This window comes from Camelus ferus, chromosome 13, assembly GCF_009834535.1.
Source record: "Camelus ferus isolate YT-003-E chromosome 13, BCGSAC_Cfer_1.0, whole genome shotgun sequence".
Classification (NCBI taxonomy): domain Eukaryota; kingdom Metazoa; phylum Chordata; class Mammalia; order Artiodactyla; family Camelidae; genus Camelus; species Camelus ferus.
Window position 1 is genome coordinate 41,394,447 of NC_045708.1, and position 20,655 is coordinate 41,415,101.

At 47.9% G+C, this 20,655-nt stretch overlaps 1 protein-coding gene across 5 annotated transcripts in view; it reads right to left on the reverse strand.

The window, feature by feature from the left end:
• DAB1 (DAB adaptor protein 1) overlaps positions 1–20,655 on the reverse strand; it is a 385,062-nt gene that overhangs the window by 40,088 nt on the left and 324,319 nt on the right. For all 5 annotated transcript variants that reach the window (XM_032494389.1, XM_032494388.1, XM_032494392.1 and 2 more), the window contains one exon: positions 16,460–16,519. In XM_032494389.1, the coding sequence (XP_032350280.1) occupies positions 16,460–16,519 (60 nt within the window). The remainder of the gene's footprint in view (positions 1–16,459; positions 16,520–20,655) is intronic.

Sequence of the window (20,655 nt, forward strand, 5' to 3'; positions counted from 1 at the left end):
TTGATGTCTATGAATAGAATTAACACAGCCACTGATGGAGTAAAATCTCGGAGGATGTCAGTTCCCTTTTGAAAAGTACAGAGAGGGAAGGAAGGATGGGAGGGAGGGAGGGCAGCAAAGGGACAGGTACAGGGAGGAGGAGGGGGGAGGATGGAGAGAGAGAAGCTGAGAGAGAGAGAGAGAGAGGAGAATAGAGTGAAGGAAGGAAGGAAGGAAGGAGGAATAGCTGTGGATTTTGCTTGGTGAGGGTGGGCAGGTTCCAGGCCATGGCAAAAGTTTGGGAAGGAAACCCTGGTCTAGGGAAGGGGCAAAGTCACCTGGAGGAGAGACTGGAGAAGGGGCATGGCCTGCACAGAGCAGCACTGGTCACGGCAGGTTTCTGCTCCTGCACCTCTTCCCCAAGGTTGATCACTGGCAAGGCTGGACCGTTCCGGGGCCCACCAGCCCCATCGTTGATCACACCTACACCCCTTCTCCTCTCTGTGGGTCATCTTTTGCATCCCTTGCACCTCTTTCAGAACTCAGCGGGAAACTCCGTGTCTTCATGCCCAGATTTTCTAAGACGTAGCCCTTATTTTCTTGAAAATACACCTCAGGATGGAGTTGGAGGTGCCATGTGTAGGCTGATGCTGCCACTGTGGTAAAATACTAACAGCTAAGTAAGTTTGATCTCAGCAACAGTGACAAAGGGGAGAAGATGCTGACTGTGATGCCCGGGAACTGACAGTGCCAGTGCTGGGGTGATGGTGGTGGTGGGAGTGATGGCTGTCATGAGACGGTGCTGACCAGTCACCTGGTCATCCACGTCTATTAACTGAGCAACTATACTGAGACAGTCCTTGTCCTTACGTCGCAGGAGGCAGATGGAAAAGAAAACAGGCAGTTATCGTATGATTGGGGTTATAATTGAGACAATTCATACCAAACCTTTGGTGACAGGGCCTGGTTCAGAGTAACAGCAGGATTCATGCCGGTGGTTATGACTAGTAGTGTTTTTAACACACATTATCCGATCCAATCTTGACGGGTCAGACATTTTGAGATGGTGGCAACAGTGGGGCTGGGGACCTTGATGGAATCAATGCTGTTGTCAAGAGGCAGTGATCATGAAGAGAGAGATGATGATACAGGTGTTTATATGATGATAGCCAAAATGGGGCCAGGGATGGTAATTAAGAAAAACATTAAAAACAGCAGCCTACCATCAAACTTCTCTAAGATCCCCAGGGATGGCTTCATGCGTTTACACTTGTGGAAACTTCCTGGGCTCTAGATCCTGGTCCCAACCCCTGACCTCATCCCAAAGCTCTGACACGTGACAAGAAGGACTTCGTAATGTGGGGGACCCTCCCCTGCTGTAGCTTCTTTGGGGAGGAAGGGGCCGGCGGTACGACGGCTTGGCTACTTTCATGGCTGTCCCCAGAATAAACACACCAGCACAGGTATAAATGTGGCACAATTTCCTAAAGCTTATGATTATTTGTTTTTAATTCTCTCTTCCTTTATCCCTTCTCCTTTAAAAAAAAAATCTATTATCTAGTTCCACATTAGCAAAATCTCAAGGATTTTTCAAAACCTCCTAACTAGATTTGGCGCCAGTTCAGGACTTTGAAAAGGGGTGAATGAGAATAACAGTCAGGCAGAATTGGCTCCTGTCAGAGGGATGACGGGGTCTGAACACACTCCAGGGGAGGAGGGCAGCAGGGCTTCTCAGAGGCAGGCGTGTCTCTCTCTGGAGAGGCTACTCCCATGGTCCAGATGGCGCCCAAACGGTAACAAGATACATTGGATGGAGTCGAAATCAAGCCAGAGGAGCAGAGGCTCAGGCGAACACGGAGCAAATCAGAGGAAATCACAAATGGAGAGATGTCACAGCAAAGGAAAAAATAGTCAGGAGGGCTTTGCCTGCTGCTCTGACAGCCGTTCTGCACAAAATGTTTTTCCTTTTCTTCTCTGGAAGAATGCAGATTTTACGTGCTTAGGCATTCATTGCCTCGCTCACTGCTTCATTCCTGATTCAGTTCTCAAGGCATACATTTCCTAATTAATTAACTTTTTTTTCGGAATGCCCACTCTGAGCAAGGCACTGTGCCAATATGGTGAGGACCAAGATGCTGTCCCTTCTCTGAGCTGTAACAGTCAAGTTAGGGAAATGGGAGGATGTGGATTTGGGTCAGAGCATGAGGACAGTCAGGACAGGGGTACCACACTGAGGATTTTCACAGCACGTGTGCCATTTTCACTGCTGTGATGTCATTCATGGCACTGAAGCCAACTCCACTGTAAACCAAATGACCAGAAGGAGAATTCTGCTTTTATGTGACTGGAATGTGACTAGCTTTACCCATCTCTTGAATTTTTCTTTGTTGTAAAATTAGGGAAATATCCATCTCACGAGATTGAAGATTTCCCTAGGTAAGAGTTGAGGTACCAGCTTAATTAGCATGGCACCCGACACAGAGTAAGACCCCCATTAGCATCTGCTTATTTGGGTCAAATATTAAGTCAACAATTCAGTGGAGCATCTTTTCGGAATATGATGGTTTTGCAGCACGTATTTGATGGCATATAGGACAGTGTTATGCACTGCAGAACTGCAGAGGAGTAGAACCAGAAGAGGCACAGAAATCTCTAACCCAACTCAACCCTGTATTTTTTTTCAGATGAAGAAACTGAGGCCTTCAAGCTCTTCAAAATCATGATAATGTTAGTGGCAGAGATGGGATGACACTCCAACTCCTAGCCTAGTTCCTTTATTTCCCATCACAATTCCCCTCACAGGTGAACAGACTCAGAGGTGACAACAATAAGTCAGAGCAGAGAAAACTGGCTCACAATTTACAACAAGGAAACAGAGGCCCCAAGGAAAGCTCAGCTTGCTCCCGTGTGAAAAAGCGAGGAAAATGGCAACTTACAGAGCTCCGAGGGTCAAGCAAGGTGATGTCCACCAAAAAGACAAGACTTGGGAGACAGCCTGCAGGTTTGAAGTCAGAGGAAGTCTGAAAGAGCATTATCTATAATTGTCTCAGATTGATTGTCCAACCTATAAATAGTTTGTAACTCTGTCAGGATTTCACCTGCCCTCTCCTCTGGTCTCTCAGTATATTCCTCCCCGTCTCAGGCATTGGTACAAAATATTCCCTGTGATTTGACTTCCCTTCCCATCCTCATTCATCAGGAGAACGATAATACATCCCTAGAGACTCAGGTCTAGTCACCTGTTCCACGTCTTCCTCTAAGGCCCTCGGGATGGATGAGATGACCCTCCCCTGGGCATCCCACATGTCTGGTTATAACAGTTGACTGATTTCTCTTGTCTCTACTACAGACTATGACCTGGTGACACTAAGTCCCTTGCATGGGAAACTATACCTTACTCGTCTTTGTCTTCCTCATATTTAAATAGCCTGGTGGTTAGCACACAAAAGGAAACTAACCTGAATTGACAAATTAAATGAAAAAACAGAATGAATAGAAGGATGAACTTGTTTACACGAGAGAACAGAAAACTGAACAGAAAGAAACTGGGCGACAGCATGACTTACGAAGCAGAGGGGATGCTAGTGCAGATGGTGTTTTCAAATACTCAGCATGTATGTGTGTGCATGTGTGCGTGTGTGCGTGCAAACACCCACGCACTACGAGTGAGCAAGGCATTCGCCACTGTAAACTCCAGAAAGGATGTCATATCCACTGTCGTTTGACCTAATGAGATGTTGCAATCAGAGTAAATGGCTTTGGTTTCAATTTCAAAGAAACACTAGGGAGATGTCCCAGAAAAAAGGGTAAGAACAGGAATATGCTATTCTTCTAGCCCTTCTAATATCTAGATGGCATTTTCATCTGAACTCAAGTGTTTCCCATTAGCGAGATTTATCGCAGCTTAAGTGTGGGAGACAATCTCCAGCAGTCCTCTCGCCTGGAAGCCCAGCCAATACCTGGCTTTACACCCCCTCCCCCTTAGTTGCCAGCAGTTGGTGAAGTGATTGGACCCCACACTGTTCAGACTCTCAAACAGCATGTCCAAAGAATTTTTGATCTCCCCAAACCTGTTTTTAACTTGTCTTCTGACTTCTGTAAAGGCTACCAACTCAGGCCTAGATGTGCTAGTCCCAAGTACCAGCGACTCTCCACCCTCCCCTCTTCCACACCCTGACATCCACTCATGCATTAAGACACCCTGCCCTATCACTAGGACGTACCCCACGTCTGCCCGCCTCTCTGCACCTCCTCTGCAGCACCTCTTCTGCTTAGACTGCTGCCTGACAAGCTCCCCCTGAAGTTATCTCCCTCACAGCAGCCAGAGGGATATTTTTAAGATACCAGGTCAAGTTCACTCCCCTGATTAAAACCCTCCACTATCTTCCATTACACTTGGGATAAAATACGAATTCCCTACCATGGTCTGTACTGCCATCCATGCTGGGCTGTCACCTCCGTGCCTGGACTCATCCCCCACCACTCTCCCCTCCCCCACCGTGCTCTGGCCAGTGCTTTGCCCCATGGACCTCTGGAACATTGCTGTCCTATCTCTGAAGACCATGTAGCCAGGTCAAGAGTATGGCATATTTGCCAATCTCTCATACCGATCCCATAAGCAGAGACCCTCTTTACTTGCATCCTTGCTATGTCTAGTCTACAAAAGACACTTTTAATTAAAAGTCATCAATATCTCTTTGGTTCAAAGCGGGGTGGGTATAGTTCAGTGGTAGAGTGCATGCTTAGCATGTACGAGGTCCTGGGTTCAACCCCCAGGACCTCCATTAAAAGTAAAGTAGAATAAATAGATAAACCTAATGACCACCACCCCCGCCAAAATAAAATAAAATAAAATAAAATTACTGTAATCTCTCTTTGGTTTGGTCGCAAGTGGATGAGACAGACCACTACCTGGTTTTGGTAGATTTACGAAGTCCCCAAATGTACAAGTTACTCTTGGTCCCTCTCTCTCCCACACCCTGACATCCAGTCATTCCAAGAAATGCTGCTTCTATCTCTAGCAAGTTGCCCAAACAGTCCATTCTGGTTTAAAGAGGAAGGGATGGGTAAGATAGCAATATTAAGACTCATCCTGGGGCTGGGGGTATAGCTCAGTAGCAGAGCGTGTGCTTGGAGTGCATTAAGTCCTGGGTTCAATTCCCAGTGCCTCCATTAAGGGGGGAAAAACAACCTCATCCCTTCTTGGTCAGGCAGGGGTCAACCAGGACAATAATCATAACAGCTGATGCTTAGATGGAAGGTCCTCTGTATGTACCAGAAACTATTCTAAAGTGCTTTTGATATTAACTCACTGAATTATCATGACAAATGTGGGAGCTATTGCTATCCTCATTTTCAGAGGAGGAAACTAAGACACAGAAGGAACAATGAACTTGCCTGATGTCACACAGCTGGGAATTTCACCAAAGTGACTTAGCTTTGAAGGACGTGCTCTTAAACATTATGTTAAGGAGGGAGAACAGAAAGGGTCAGACCACCTGAATTTTATGATGAGAATGAGAGGTAAGGGTTCTGGAAGGAACAGTCACAGTGGGCAGCTCAGAAGCCCGCCCTTGCCAAGTCCACTCAAATCCTTCCTGGAGGACCGCAGCTAGATCACGCCGCACCTGTTGTCCCTATAATGATGATGGGCGGTGGGTGGGGTGAAGGAAGGGGGCTAGAACTTCAGAGGTGACCTTGGAAACAAGAAAAAAAAACAGTATAGAGACAGACTATAAGATTAAAAATACAGAAAAGGGGGAAAAATAGAGTGTCGAGCTGGTGGCATGCAATGGTGGGAAAGAGGAAAAAAATCCTCAAGATAAGGCAGCTGCTAACCTGCTGGAAAGAAACATAATGACACGCTGATAGAACTCTGCTATAGGTAGAAAAATGGGCGGTGGAGAGGGGAAGAAAGTGTTGTAAAAAGTGAGAGCGAACGTCACCTTCACAGGGGCCCTTCTTGATGTACAAGACGAGAAGCAAGGGCTTCACCCTACATCATCAGACTTGACTTCCCTCCCCACCTCAGCATCTCAGCCTCAATCTTCTCATCCATCAAATGGAGAAAATAAGGGTTGGCATGTTAATTAAACCAGATAAACTCAGGGGAGCACTGGAATCCACCGGGGGAACTCTGTGAATCTCCCTGTATCTATAAATACATGCAAGACTGACCAAAGCAGATCTACAGGAGTGGGGGCCCAGGGAGCTGCTTTTAAAAGTGTCACCAGTGACCGACAGGCAGTGCAGTCTTTGGGAACTGCGGAACTCGATACAGTTTGCCAAGCAATGCACCCACTCCCTGGTCTCCAGCAAGCGCTCTGCAAATACTGATTTCTCGCCTCCTTTCAAAGTCACTGCAAAAGCAGAACTTACAAGCTTCGAGGCTGGGACTGTCACCAATCTCTATTTTCTTATTCTCCATGACCAGCCATTTAATTCTCCTTTTTTCCAACTGGGGTTTAAAAAGTTCATGATTCTTCTGCAACTACTAATTAACAGCAGTTTTTAGCAGGGAGAAAGAGGGAGCCTCAACATGATGATTTATCCAGAAAAGCTGAACTCCTGTACCAGGACAGAGGGTCAGCATCAGCAGGTATGTATGGGGAAACTGTGTATGAGAGCTCTGCTCAGTAGAGAGGCTGCAGTTAAGGTTCTGTGAATGTTAACGATCCACATTAGAGGAACAATGACAGACTCACAGCAGCAGCAGACAGATACCCCTGAATCACACTTCTTACCATGTCACGGCTCTCCAAGTAATCTGGTGTGCACCCACGGGAGGGGCAGGCATGCATCGGGGCCCCTGTATCTTGGGGGCAGGACTGTCTTCACATCAGCACAGGCAGCACTATTGGCAAAGAGTTTCAGGAACAAAATGGATAGGTACCTCACGCCTTCTGTTTGCAATTTCACCGTGTTCTGGTCTCAGAGACAGCTTGGCTCAGCGGGAGGAGAACCCACTGTGTTTGGGAAGGGGAACCTACATCCTGGCCTGCCCCAGATGGCTCCTTTCACACCTATTGTCCTGACGCAATTATTAATAGGGAACCCCTCCTCCTTCACTTTCGAAAGTGACCCAGTTTGGATGATAAAGTAGGTCATCCTGGCTTTAGGGTCAGAGATAACTGGACTGGATTCTTAGGGATGCTTCTTCTGGCTGTGCTGATTTAACTTCTCTGATCTTCAATAGCCTTTACGGCAGAGAAGAGACCTACATCCCAAGGTTATTCGGAAGAGCCTTGACATATAGCATTAAGTGCCTACCACAGTCCCTTGCTTGGTGGACGTTCAACATTTAGTAGTAATAACTGTTTGTTATCCTCACCCCACGGCCACGGCACTCCCCTGCAGGTTCAGCCCCACCCCGGTGAAACCTGATCTGGGTGACACAACCGCTTGGGCTGGGACAACTGAAGGCACTCCAGCCCCTTGCCGTATATACCTGTTTCCCTCCCACCAGGACACCAGAAGCACCCTAGTGGTCGGGCCAGGTCTTTCTCGTCTCCCTGTCTCTTAAAACACCTGGTCCAGCCCACTGTCCATGCGCCAGCTCGTAATAATAACAACGGCTAGCATTTACTGAGTATTTACTATATGCCAGGTGCTGTTCTAAATGTTTAATGTGTTACTTTATTCAAGTCTTTAAACCAAAGGCATTATTCTCATTTGACAAGCGAACACCCTGAGGCTCAGAGAGGTTTAAACCCACCTGAGGCGGCACAGCTGATAATCGAGGGAGAAAATCTTCAAGTCCAAGTAGCTGGTCTGTAAGGCTCACACTCTGAACTGCAATCCCACGTTGCCTACCAAGTACTGGGCTCTGCCAACACCCCTGCTGTCATCTGTCCTTCCGGTTCTCAGAATAATTCTAGTAGTACCTTCCGACTATGACTAATCTGGGTCGCCCCACTGCCTCCTACTTGTCTTTTCAGCTTTTCTAACACTTTTGTTAACTAGTCCCCCATGTTAATTTCCCTTTATGAAACGGCCTGATGTGGGCTCTCTTTTCCTGACTCCATCCTGATGGATACACATAGAGAATTCCATGAGCTACGTAATGGTCTCCCCACCTGCCAGCTACCTGCCACAGGCCACTGGAGAGATGCTGAAAAATACAACTCCAACGGTGTCATTCCACCAGCTGGAAGCAACAGGGGCTTCTTAACAAACCCCCGCTTCTCAACCTCCCATTTCAGGCCCTTCACTCCCTGGGGCCGCTTCCCTTGTCATCCTTCTCTCCTTTCCCACCAGCGCATCCCGTGATCCTGCCCTCCCAGATTGCTCATCAGCCCCCGGGATACGTGAGGCTTTCCCACATTTCAGTGCCTTTAAACATTCAGGTCTCTCTTCCTGAATCCTGCTCTACCCTTCCTCCAGTGCCAAACTCCCACCATCTTTCAAGACCATACCCAAACCCTGTCCCCTGAGAGAAGATCTCACCAAACTCCCTCAGGGCAAAGTCTACTGCCCCTCCACTATGCTCCCGTAGCATCTTGTACACAGCCTCTCACAGCCTGGACTATGGTGGTTGTAATTATTTTTATATGTCTGTCGTCTTCTTAAGACCATTAAGCAGCTGGTTTTATTTACATCGCTAGTGAATAGAACACTGTCTGGCAGGTAGGAGTTTCTTAGTAAATATTTGCTGAATGGATGAAAGAATAAATAAATGAATAAGAATTGTAAGGCAATTCAAAAAAAAAAAAAAAAAAAAAAAAGGAGAAGGGCTTTGCAGCAACTGGAGCTCTGGGATGACAAAAGTAATGAAGGTCTGTCACTGCAGGCATCCCAGCCGAAGGCAGAGTCAGGAATGTTCATCTGCACTTACCACAGACCTTGAGGGGTGCTTGCGTTGGTGGGAAGGCTAAACACTAAATTAGATAGCCTGTTTTTTGTTTTTAAAGGAGAAGTGATTTTTTATCAACCATCTCTTTTGGGGTAGGGTAATTAGGTTTTTATTTCTTTATTTAAACAGAGGTACTGGGGATTGAACCAAAAAAAATTTTTTTTTTCTTAATGGAGGTACTGGGGATTGGACCCAGGACCTCGTGTGTGCTAAGCATGTATAGAAAGCATCTTTGAAGCTTCCTATGAACACTGAGTCTGGAAGCTTAGGGCTCTATCCCGGGAAACTTCCTGTTAAGCACCGCTAAAAGAAACTCCGTCCAAGAAACCTCAAAGAGGTAAGCGTCTCCTTCACTTGTGGGGATGCGTGGATGCAGACTCCCTTCCCCGACTTCGCCTCTCACGCGACGTCTATGTTAACTGCGTCGTGATAATCATCATTTCTCTACAATGTGGTGCTTAATGAGGAAGTGAAACTGACAAGTGTGCAGACTAGATTTAATCCAATTATGCAACATCTTGGTCCAGATTTCAAACTGCAGGAAAAAACCAACTGCTAAATTGTGAATGAAAATTTATTTGCCATGAAAGGTGGGGGCTGGTGGTGTAGGGAACAGTCGTCCAGAGAATTCTCTCCATCCTTCACAATAATGGATCGACTCCTCCTACACGTGCTGCGGGGAAACGGAAGTGAGTCTAGGGCAAGGAAAACCAACCTGATCCTGATGGCTGGGGGGCAGGGGTCTCCTACAAACACACAAAGGAGTCGGAAGGGGTGCAGGGCAGGGTGGCAAAATGAGAAGCTTTCTGATCTTCAGAGGTGGGGAGCTTCCACTGAGATCTGTTCTCTGGGATTCAAAAATCTCTTTTCAGCCTCAGGATGAAGAAAGCAGGATGCCGGGCAGGGTGAGGGTTTGGGAATGACTGAGGCACGGCCAGGCCCTCACAAAACACAGTTTAGAAAAGAGAGAGGTGTTCACAGCCAGCCATGAGCATCAGGCCTCGCGAGCTCTAAGTGCTGGTTAGAGACTCAAAACCAGTGAGGAATGAATGGGAGATGGGAACTGAAGCCTGAGTATTGACTCCAACTAGGTGAGGGTAAGGAGCTGGAGGACTCTTGTGTTTTCTTTCATCCCAAAGGCAGTATGTTTTAGTGGAAATTGTGTGGGTGCCTGAGTTAGGACAACGTAGGGTTCAAATTCTGGCTTTGTGACATGGGTGAGTTATGAGACCTCTGGAAGACTCAGTCCCCCTGTACGTGTCACCTACCTCCCAGGGCTGTGATAACCGAAGGAGATACGCCAAGACCGGGGCCTAGGCTGTCCATGGCCCCCAGCAGATGCCCTGCGGGGTCTGCCTGCCTTTACCATCATTAAGTTTCCCTTAGTGTCTCAGCATCATAAAACCAAGGAAGAAACTGAATGGAGGCCTGGACTTCAAATCTGATCCTCAGGCTGTTTATCAGTTTCTCCCAGCGGGGCTCCTTTTCAGGATAACAGACAGACCTACAGCCCTGATTTCACTCTCTGCGGAAGGAAACAAAGAAGGAACAATTTTCTAAGCACCTACTCTGTGTCCAAGGTTTGCTCAGGGAGATGAGTTGATTACAGTACTTGGTAAACACCTTCCCACCGGAGCACTAACTTCACAGGGAAGGCTACAACTTACTAGGGGGGACAACTTCAGAGTGGGCAACTTCAAAGTCAGGTGATAAAGAGGCGGACAGGAATGGGGCCCCCAGGGCCCGTGGTTTGGCAGCTGAGCTACTGGGAGCAAGACGACGAGGTAAGAGCACGGGGCAAATGGAATGCCAGAGGAATGTGTGACTCTGAGGTCCACTGTTGTAGTCACCTTCACAATAGCGGGATCCCTTAGAGAACCATGCATCTGCTTCTTAAATACTCCTAGGGGCAGAGAACTCACCACTCTGAGAGGCTGTCCTTTCCTCTGAAAACTAGCTCGGATGGTCTGGAATTCCTTTCCTATATCGAGCATAGATTTGCCTCTCTCCTGTCATTAAACTTCAGCCTTTCTCTTAATCATAGGCCGACCCCCAACATAAGCAGAGGCAATTCATACACACCAACCCTCAGTCTTCACTGACTTGGTGTCTCATAAAGGCGACCCGTCATCAGCACAGAAAATGCTTTCACGTTGCCTCATGAGTCCCATGAAAGCCCTGAGAGGTGAGGAGCTGATGGAGCCCAGGAAAATGAGTCTCAGAAAGTCAAAGTGATTGACAAAGCAAGGAAAGAATCCCAGGGAGGTCTAATCACTCCCTTCAATTTGAGTCCACGTTTCATCAAAAGGGAATTTATGTTAAGCCCAACGTATCCATTTGACAACCTGTGTCCTGCCTATTGACCACTCTGCCCAACTTTTCAGAATTCCTCCTTTAAAGGCCAAAAAAAGTTTGGCTCCAATTCACTGACTGGTTATTACTAATAATCAGAAAGTCTTTTATGCCTAATACAACTACATAAAAGGCTTTTATACTGTGCAATTATAAGCTGAAGGATAAAAGATCTCTTCCAGCCGTAAGACTATCACCCGAGGGAGTGAGCAGGGGGGAGGAGAAAGCGCCGAGTGTTCGCCTTGCAAAAATGGTGTGACTCCTACCAAGATTTAGGTCCATGTCATTGGAATAGGTGACCTTCATGGTGAGGCTCAACCAAGTTTGGTGTTGTGGGGCTTAAAAGGGTCTGAAATGGCCCCTTTGGCAGCCTGCTAAGGCCCCTCTGTAACTAGATCATGTCCAAAGGCTAACAGAGTGCAAAAAGCACTCAATAATGAGTGCAGACACTCCCCCCCCAACTTAGGAATGTGCGTTTTGGACATCCCCAAATAGGCCAGGACATCTGACTGCAGAACATGACATCATTAGCTGGCAGAAAGGAAGACAACCTGTCCTTCCCGCCATGAGTCTGAGATGGAACCTGAGGATCAATGAATCAGTCTGAGTGAGTGCTGCCAAGTAGAGGCAGTGTGCGCCCCAGGAGCCAGGACCTCAGGGATCGGCCCAGAGGTGCCTCCACGGCCCTTCTGTCTGTTCAAATCCTGCTCACCCTTCAGGGCTTTGTCCAAGTTACACCCTCTTCCCTGAAACCTTCCTAACTCTCTAGCCCTCTAGTATTTCCTGTGGACAAGGATTGATGCCACTGGATTTCAGAGACCCTAACATAGCAATACACCCACATATTTAAGGTACAGGTGAGATCAGCCTCTGGCAAAGCTAATAACTGCCTTCACCAGGAAGGGATGAAATCTGTATTTCCAGAAGTGAGTAGGATTAATCCTTATTTGGGCTCCGAGTGCCCGGGAAATGGCAGAGGGGAGCAAAGCATGACCCTAAGAACACACCTGCTGGAAGAAGGGGACATTACAGGTGCAGATCAAAATAAGCAAACAAAAGCATCCTAATGTGTTATTTGAGAACAGGACAAGGGCCGGGGCTACAGAACATCCTACGGTTAAGGGGCAAGGCAGGTATAAAGCTAGGGCAGGGATGAGTGAGTGTGACGGAGTGAAGAGATGGCATCAGCTTTCTGTCTGGACCTCAGGCCCAGTTAATTGAGACAAAACTTTGCTCCTAAAAGCTGATGCACTGAAATGGGTGAGACCAGTAAGAAACACACTGAATTCTAACTTCCGCTGCCCTGAACCTCTGACATCCCCGATACATCATATTTGCCATCTTACCGAGGATATCGCTGACCATGGAAGAGTGATGACCAGCCACGGACTGAGGTTCTAGGACAGAGGTTCTAGAACTGAGATCGAGGGATCCCGTCAGCTTCAAGGCCTACAAAACTTGACACACGCACACGTGTTTTTTCTGGGGAAAGAGTCCACCCTCAAAATCTCAGAGAGATCCGAAATCCCAAGAAGAGTGATTTTAGGGATAGTGATGATTAAAAGTGGTTCCTGTCCTCAAGGAGCTCACAGAAAAGCATGGAAACAAACAGAATAGCTCATAGCTACTGAATCCTCGCTGGGAGCAAGCACTTTGCTGAGTCACATACTTAAGCTCATTTAGTTTTTACGAAAAAACTCTAAGGCAAGTGCTATCACTGGTCCCAAAGCCAAGGCTTTTACGGAGCCCAAAGTCCAATGGCTCATCTGGATACACTCAGAGAAAATAATCCTTTGTGATTATGGCAAAGCAAAGGACAGAGGCATCCCAGAGGGGCTGGCTTCCCAGAGGAGGCGTGTGATCACCTAGAGTATCTGGCAACCGCCGGCTCGGTGAGAACTGTCAGCTGGTGCATTGCTTGTTACAACAACAAATGGAAATGTTTTCATTTAATCTAATCCATATCCCCTGTCAAGAGTTTTACATAAATGTCTCCTTTAATCCTCCACACAAAGCTACAAATTAGACAGTACTTGCCTTTTACAGATGGTGACCCTGAGGTTTTTTAGAGATGATACAAGCTACTCCAGGACCCTTAGTAAGCGGCTGGGATGAGAGCTGCACACAGATCGGACTCTGAAGATCAGGTGGCCATTTCTTTCGGGGCTGGTTGGTGGCTTTCCCCAACAACAGCCGCAAGCTGAGGCCATTATTAGGACTCTGTGCAGACCGGTCCCAAGGAAGAAGAAACCAGGTGGTGCCTAGACCATCAGGCCCCTGGGAAGCCTCCCTTCTCTCGGACACCTGTGGGAGCCCCAGACTCCCCAGAAGCTGCCTAACATGCACTCCTTTGGTTGTCTTTGGTTTGTCTGTCTGAGGAAGGAGCAGGTAGTGAGGGAGCCAACAGTGACAAGGACAACACGGCAGAGGTTTTCAGAGCACCTAGAGGTATCCCAGGGAAGGTGGATTCAGCAGAGACGCAGGGCTATGGGGAGAAGCCTGGGGCACAGGAAGGAGCAGGGAGGGCGCGGGGGACGTAGAGTACCTCCGAGAGGTCAGGCAAGTGGAACCAACTTTCCCATTCGGAGACTACTGTCTCCTCAAAGTCATCTCACAAGTTAAATCTGACAAGCCCTCTTGGTAGATGAGATCATTGAGACTCAGAGAGGCAGGGAAACGTCTCAGAAGTCCCCCGGGCGGCAAGGACAGGAGCTGAGACTCCAGCTGCATCACTGGCCTCTCACTGGAGACACTGCTGTTCACTTACTGCCTCTCTTAGGCTTCTAGAGATACCGAGAGAGCTCATAAAAAAGCCATCATCACCAACAGACGCTTCCAGGACTTTATGGGAACAGGGGGTTGGGAGCCACTGGGGCCCATTCAGGCAGCCCGGATATTTTTCCAAGCAAAACCTTTGGGTATGGACTCAAGGACTATTTAGAGTCAGGGCAACAGGGAATTCCCATTAAAAGAAAGAACCAAGGACTTTCATAAATCCCTGCCCCAGGGTAGAGTGATTCATGAACTATTCCCAGAGCGGCTGTTGTGCCAGGCCACTATGAACCAAGCCCAGGACTTGCTTCTGGTCATACAAGGACCTCAGGAAGCTTCTGGAAGTAGTGAGGAAGAAGAATTCCAATTCTGTGTGGTCAGGGCTCTTCATGGAGGAGTGACAGCTATGAAGGCACAAAGGCACGGGTGATGTGCTGACACTGTTTGAAGAAGTAAAGAAAGTCTCCCCAAAACACAAAGCTTGCAGCTACGCCAGGGTGCTGGGGGAGGGCTGCAGAGAGCGTGGGGGAGGGTGCGACTCCTCCAGGAAACGGCAGATTCAGCCAAGCTGGATGGCGAGGAGGAGGTAGGTTAGAGATACAGCTGAGGCTGGGATTCGAGGGCTCTGTGTACCAGGCTGAGTCTGGATTTTTTTTCTCTGGAGCTATTAAGCATGGAGATGGTGCGGCCAGACTGGTTAATAAATTTGCCAAAACCAAGGTGGCAAATGGAGCATGTTTCCTCACGTATCTAAACCTGTTAGGGGCAAGTGAGACAATTTAGGCACAAATTGAATTGGAGGGAGCTGTGTGATGGGGGCTGGACCAGACTGAAACGTGAAGCGGCGGCTCGCGTCTCAGTGACAAGGAGGGTTGATTAAATGCAAAGGCCTCAGGGAGAAAATCTGCTTTTTCCCTGAGCAGCACGACACTGCCTGCCTTTTACTCTGTTTCCAGACTCGAGGCTTTTAAAAGGGGCTGGCATTCCACTATGTTTTGTCACTAAAACTAACAGGCGTTGGGTTTGGCAAGCAGTCTTGAGGGGAGTTGCAGGGGTTCCAAGATATTGGCCAAGTAGGGTCGAGAAAGAGACACGGAACAGAAAGAAAGCCCACTAGGAAAGGAGGAGCGGGGGCAGGAGGAGGGGGAGAACGGACCGGGGAGACTCCCAGCTGGGAGAACGCAGAAGCTCAGGTCGGGACGGGCATCAGGAGCTAGTCTTGCCCCTCCACCCATTCTGTGTTTGAACCCACCACGCCCCGCTAGTCGTTCTGACAGGTGGTCTTCAGGCTCTGCTTGTACAGCTCCAGGGACGGGGAGCTCACTCTCTGAGATGCCAGATTTTCCACCCTTGAGCCCCTCTGACTGTCAGCGGGTCACCCTCACTTTGTGCCAGATTGGCTTTCTGGCAGTGCCACCCACTCTGGGGGCCAGGAGCTTGCTAATCCAGAGCAGAATAACCCCTCTTCCATATAGTGGCTCTGGGGATGCCCGTCTCCATGTTTCTAGTTTTTCTCTTCTCCAGGCCAAACGCTTCCAGGTCCTCCAGCTGTTCCTTATGGGATGGGGTTTCAAAGCCTGTTATTAATCTCATCTTGTAACGTGTAGGACTGTCTTCATGTCTCTCCTAGTCTGGGGGCTGGAACTGATAAGAAGGTTCCAGAAATGGTGCTTTAGCCTCACGACAGTTCTGTTCAGGTGAAAGCTGGGATTCCTGAGGGTCAGCATGACTCCAAAGCCCGTGCTCTTTCCACCCATGACTGAGTGAGACCAACAGTGTCTAGACACCTTACTTCTTTTTACATGAGCTGCGGCAAACTCCAGGTCCCCCTGCTGGCTCTCTGGGCTGCCTGAATTATGTGTAGAAGGTGCCTTAGGAGGGCCAACTAAAGGTCCTAAACATGTTCTGAGCCCAGCAGTGGCACAGAGCTGAGGATTTTCCTTCGTGTCCCAGATTTCCAGGAGTCCCGCCAGCAGGTGGGCTCCAGGTGCAGGCGACCCTCTGGGTCCTCTCCAAGCCCACCACGCATGGCCTTTTGCACAGCACTCCGGCCATGGGCTGGACCCTCACACACTCCAAAGGCTATGGCCAGCCTTTTTAAAAATCCCTCTGAAGCTTCTCAACCACTTTCAAATTGGCTGGACAACTCTCTCCCCAGAACCAAGACACTGCCCACTGCTGGACCAAGTATCATCAAGCCTTGGCTAGAGACTTTTCTCATAGAACACCTGAGACTCTGAGTCCCTTGGACATAGTAGTTTTGCAAAGTTCCATGCGTTCCCACTCCTGGGGCCAAGATCTTCACTCCAGACTGGCACCCCCCTCCTCAGCCCCATCATTTCTGCCTCATGGCTCCTTCCCCCCGACCCACTGAAGAGTCCTCAGCAAAGCTATCTGGGTTGTGACACTTATCCAGAAGGGTGATTCCCTTCTTCAGATGGTAGGCATCGCCTCGGTACAAGCCCTGGTCACAGGAACCTGGCAGAAGAGAGGAGACGTACTTACACTTACAGGTTGACTTTTTGGCACGTCATAGATACCTTCTTTCTTTTGGCTGGTGGGAACCTATGAAAAAGATCAAATTCGACACAGTCAGCATACTCCACTTTTGGTATTCCACTTTCAAAGAACAAAGCAAACAGGCTTGACTCCAATGGCGAAGTACATGTGAATGCAGCCCCTGAGGTCCAAGGGACCCGACTTTCAGCAGAAGGGGCTGCTGGGACTAGGAAGCGAAATGCAGAGAACTTGGAGGTCACATGGCAGGAAAAAAATCATCCTCAACTCACCAAAGACTAAAAGGAGGCCGGGGGAGGTGCTAGGAGTTGCCCAGAGTGATTCAAAACAGTTTGCAGCTGAGCTCAAACTACTCCCCACTGACTGAGATACAGGCTCTTCAAAATACAGCAAAAATCAAGGTCACAGTACAAAGTACAGCTTCGGGTGGGGTCACATACAAGCCATCAGACAAGCACCCAAGGTTTTTATTCAAGAAAAGGGCCCATCGATGGCATGAAAGTCATGAGACTAGAATCTGGAAAACCTGATTTTTTTTTTAAGCCCTTATCTGTAACTTCTTCCCTTTTTTCCTTCTCTTCCTCATCCATCTGGTCTTATCGGGCCACGTGGTAACTGTCACACCCTAAGCGGGTCACTTAGCTCCTCCGGGTTCACTATCATAAAACAGGAGCTACTGACTCTGCTGCTCACTCAGGTTATTGGGAGGACGGACGAGAAAAGAGAGTAAATAACCACAGACTATTAGGCAGCAGCATCCTGGGAAGTGTCAAAATGAGAACTTCTTTCACCGTTGATACATTTATGTAAACATGTATACGACTATGTTTGATCACGTGAGGAACAGTGGCTGCCTGGAATACTTTTCAGATGAGTCCGTCAGGGCCCCTTGTTTCTGAAACATCCCAGATGGAAAGCAATCACTAGCTCTTTCCTAGCACAGCTCAAATCACACCTCCAGGGGAAGGAGCGGCCAACACTGGTCTTCCAGCCATGTGATAACCTGTCTCCTTCCAGCAGATGGGGAGCCCCTAAAAAGCAGGCACAGTGCCTGACATCCAGGAAGCATTCAGTGGGTGTCTGCTGGGTAAGGCTGCCACCCAGAATTGTAGGAAATAGGGAGGGGAAAAAAGAATCTTTTAGGCTGAGACCTGCTAACCATACCTTTCTTCTTAGAGGAGTGAAAATTTGGGCTTATTCCTTGAGTCCCTTTGTCACTTTTGCTCTCATTGAACTTCAAATCCTGATAATAATCCTAAGAAGCTGGTATTATAACCTCCACTTTAAATAGTAGAGACTGAGGCTCAGAGATGTTAGGGAAACTTGCCCAAAGCTTCAAAGCTGGTAACTGATTAGATTCAAACGTCGCTCTTTCTGGCTACCGAGTAAGACATGTATCACAAACATGTATCACTGCCAGGCCACTTTCTATGTGCCAGGCTCTGTTATAAACATTTGTGTTTATGGATATTCTCATGTCATCCTTGGGACAAGTCTATCACGGGAGGACGACAGTTGTCCTCATGCTGCAGAGAACGGAAAGGAAGCCTGGAGGGGCTCCTGCAGTCTGTGAGTAGGGAGCCAGAAGCTTCAACCTGGGCAGTCTGCCTGTGAGCTGCTGCATCAGACAGACAGCACAGCTCAGCCCTGTTCCCATCCTTCCCACAGCTGTTTCAGGGCCTCTTTTTCCTCTGACCTCACATTCCACACTCCCAGAAGCTCGTGCACATCCTTGCAGAAACAGGACTAGGAGTGAGCACGGCCGTGCCGAAGATGCACTTTCAGAGCTGCTCTTGCAAACCTTAGTTTGCAGGGAGCCCGCGAAGGATGTAATTTCTTTGCTCCTGGTAACTGAGCTCTGTCTAAAAGGAGTCCTCCAGGAATACCTACGGAGTCCTTGTTAACGAGGGCCAATAAATTACCAGCCCTCACTTTTATTTTCACGAGCTCCCCCGTCCCTGAGCAAAGCGAACAGCGTTTTTTCTGTTCCCTGTAATTCACCGCTCACTATGGGCACTTAACAAGTTGAACCGCAGCTGACTCTCAATTATGCCTGCAAATGGAGGAGAAGCAGTGGGATGGAGAAACCCAAACTGTGCATAATTGAAAACGCTTTTCTGCTGGGCTGTCCCATGGGTAAGGTATCAATCTGCCTGTCTGTCCTTTAAGATTTACTTCAGCCGGCACATCTCCTTGGGAGCCTTGCCTGACTCCCCAGGACTGACATGAGCCTTCCTTGGCACTCTTGTAACCTCTGGTGCATCGTTTCATTAAGAAATAAAAGTTAGCAAGAACCTATTAAGTGTCATGCACTGAGCTTTGACGAGGACAATGATGGCGAACAAGGCAGATACAGCCCCGGATTTATCAGAGCTCCTTGTCTTGCTGGGGGACATGGAAAAGTAATCAGGCTACTGAAGGAGGCTATAAAGTGTGTTTTATCTTCTAAGGGAGCTGTCAAAGCACATTGCAGCTTTCCATTCACTCTGTATTCCAACCCATAAGCTTGCTAAGGGCAGAACAGATATTTTATTATCCTTGTTTCCCCATCTGTAAATACTGGTTAAATAGGAAACTTCTAAGCATCAAACATATTCCGCGTGTGTGCTGAGAACACCAGCAGAAGTGCTAAAAGGATAAAAACCAGAAAGTGCCTTGCCCCTGGCTCTCATCTCCTCCTAGCGGGTCCATCCTGTCTGTAGACCATTTCAGTAACGTGATGTTGCGTAGAGTGATATCAGCTCTGGACCAAAAGGATGGTTCCTAATCCTGGCTCTGCCACAGGCTAGGTGACCTGGGAGATGTCACTCTGCTCTCTGACCCTCAGTTTCCTCTTCTGGTTGTCCTGAGTATCCAAGGAGTTGCCTACAAACTCCTTGAAGGTGGGGACCGTGCTGTGGTCACTATTCCATCTCCATGTGCCTGGCACAGACTAGGGGCTCCATACGTAATCACTTTTTGAATAAACGAATGGAATTACTCTGAACACTATATATTAAGGACCATCCAGACAAAAGGTGCTTTTAGTGCAGTGACATATTAACAGTGTGGAGAGGCAGGTTAAGAGCTGGGTGACATAGGACTAGAGACATTTTAAAATAACAATACTTGACATATCTTGGGTAACTCAAAATGTTTTTCGAATGAGCGAACTTGGCAGAACGTGCCCGCGGCAGGCTGCGATCTCACAGGTGCTGGAAGCTTTTTAAGGTACAGAGAACACCAGGTTTAGAGTCAGAGGCTCTGGTCTTGGGCCCAACCCTTAAGTCCAAAGGACTTGAATCTCTTACATTTAAGATGATCGTCATTGCAACTGTTCATCTCATCTCCCCGAGTTACTGGAAGGGTCAAAAGTAAACGATGGCTAAAAATGCTTTGTATCATGGAGCTCTGGGTTGTTCTTTATAAACTGACAATTTTTTTCTGAGGCATGCAAATAGAAAGATTATTATTAATCCACTTTGGAAAAATGAGACTACTGATCCTCAGGGAGAGGTGACATTCACTCAGGAGTCTTTCCCTTCCTTGTGCTGGAGTTATAAATAGCACAGTCAAGCGAGGCTGCAGCTTTCCGCTGGGCTCTGACGTGATGAGGTGAGAAGTCACACCCTACTTCACTTAATACATCGTCATAAGACATCTCGAGCCGCATCTGGTATTGATGACGTTAAGAAGTAAGAGGAAGTTGCACTCGCACAGAACCTACTCCGTACCAGGCGCTCTCCTTGTCGCCTTCTGTCTTCGTATCACTCCGAGAAGCTGAGAACACAGTCTCCCTATTTTCCAGCCCAGGAAACTGGCATACAGAAGTTACTTCCTTCACCCAAGGTCACAAAACAGTTACAAAATCAGGCCCCAGTTCCTCTGACCTCATTCCTCAGAAAACAGAGGATAAATAGAATAAAATCCAAGACTCCCTTGACCAAGCTGAAGTATAAGAAACACTGCAATCTACTCTGGAGGGATAGTGGTGGAACACTTGAAGGTCCTTTAAAAAAAAAAAAAAAATGAGGCCCCTAATAGCAGCTCCTTAAAAGCTCGGACTTATCTTTAAACCCAAGAGCTTATCTCTCGTTAAGCAAATTGAGGCCCAGTGGACTAGCAATGCAAGACAGGAGACAGACCAGAGGCCTTCGCAATAGAAGGCGATAAAACATTCATTCCCTTAGATGGTACCTTCCTGT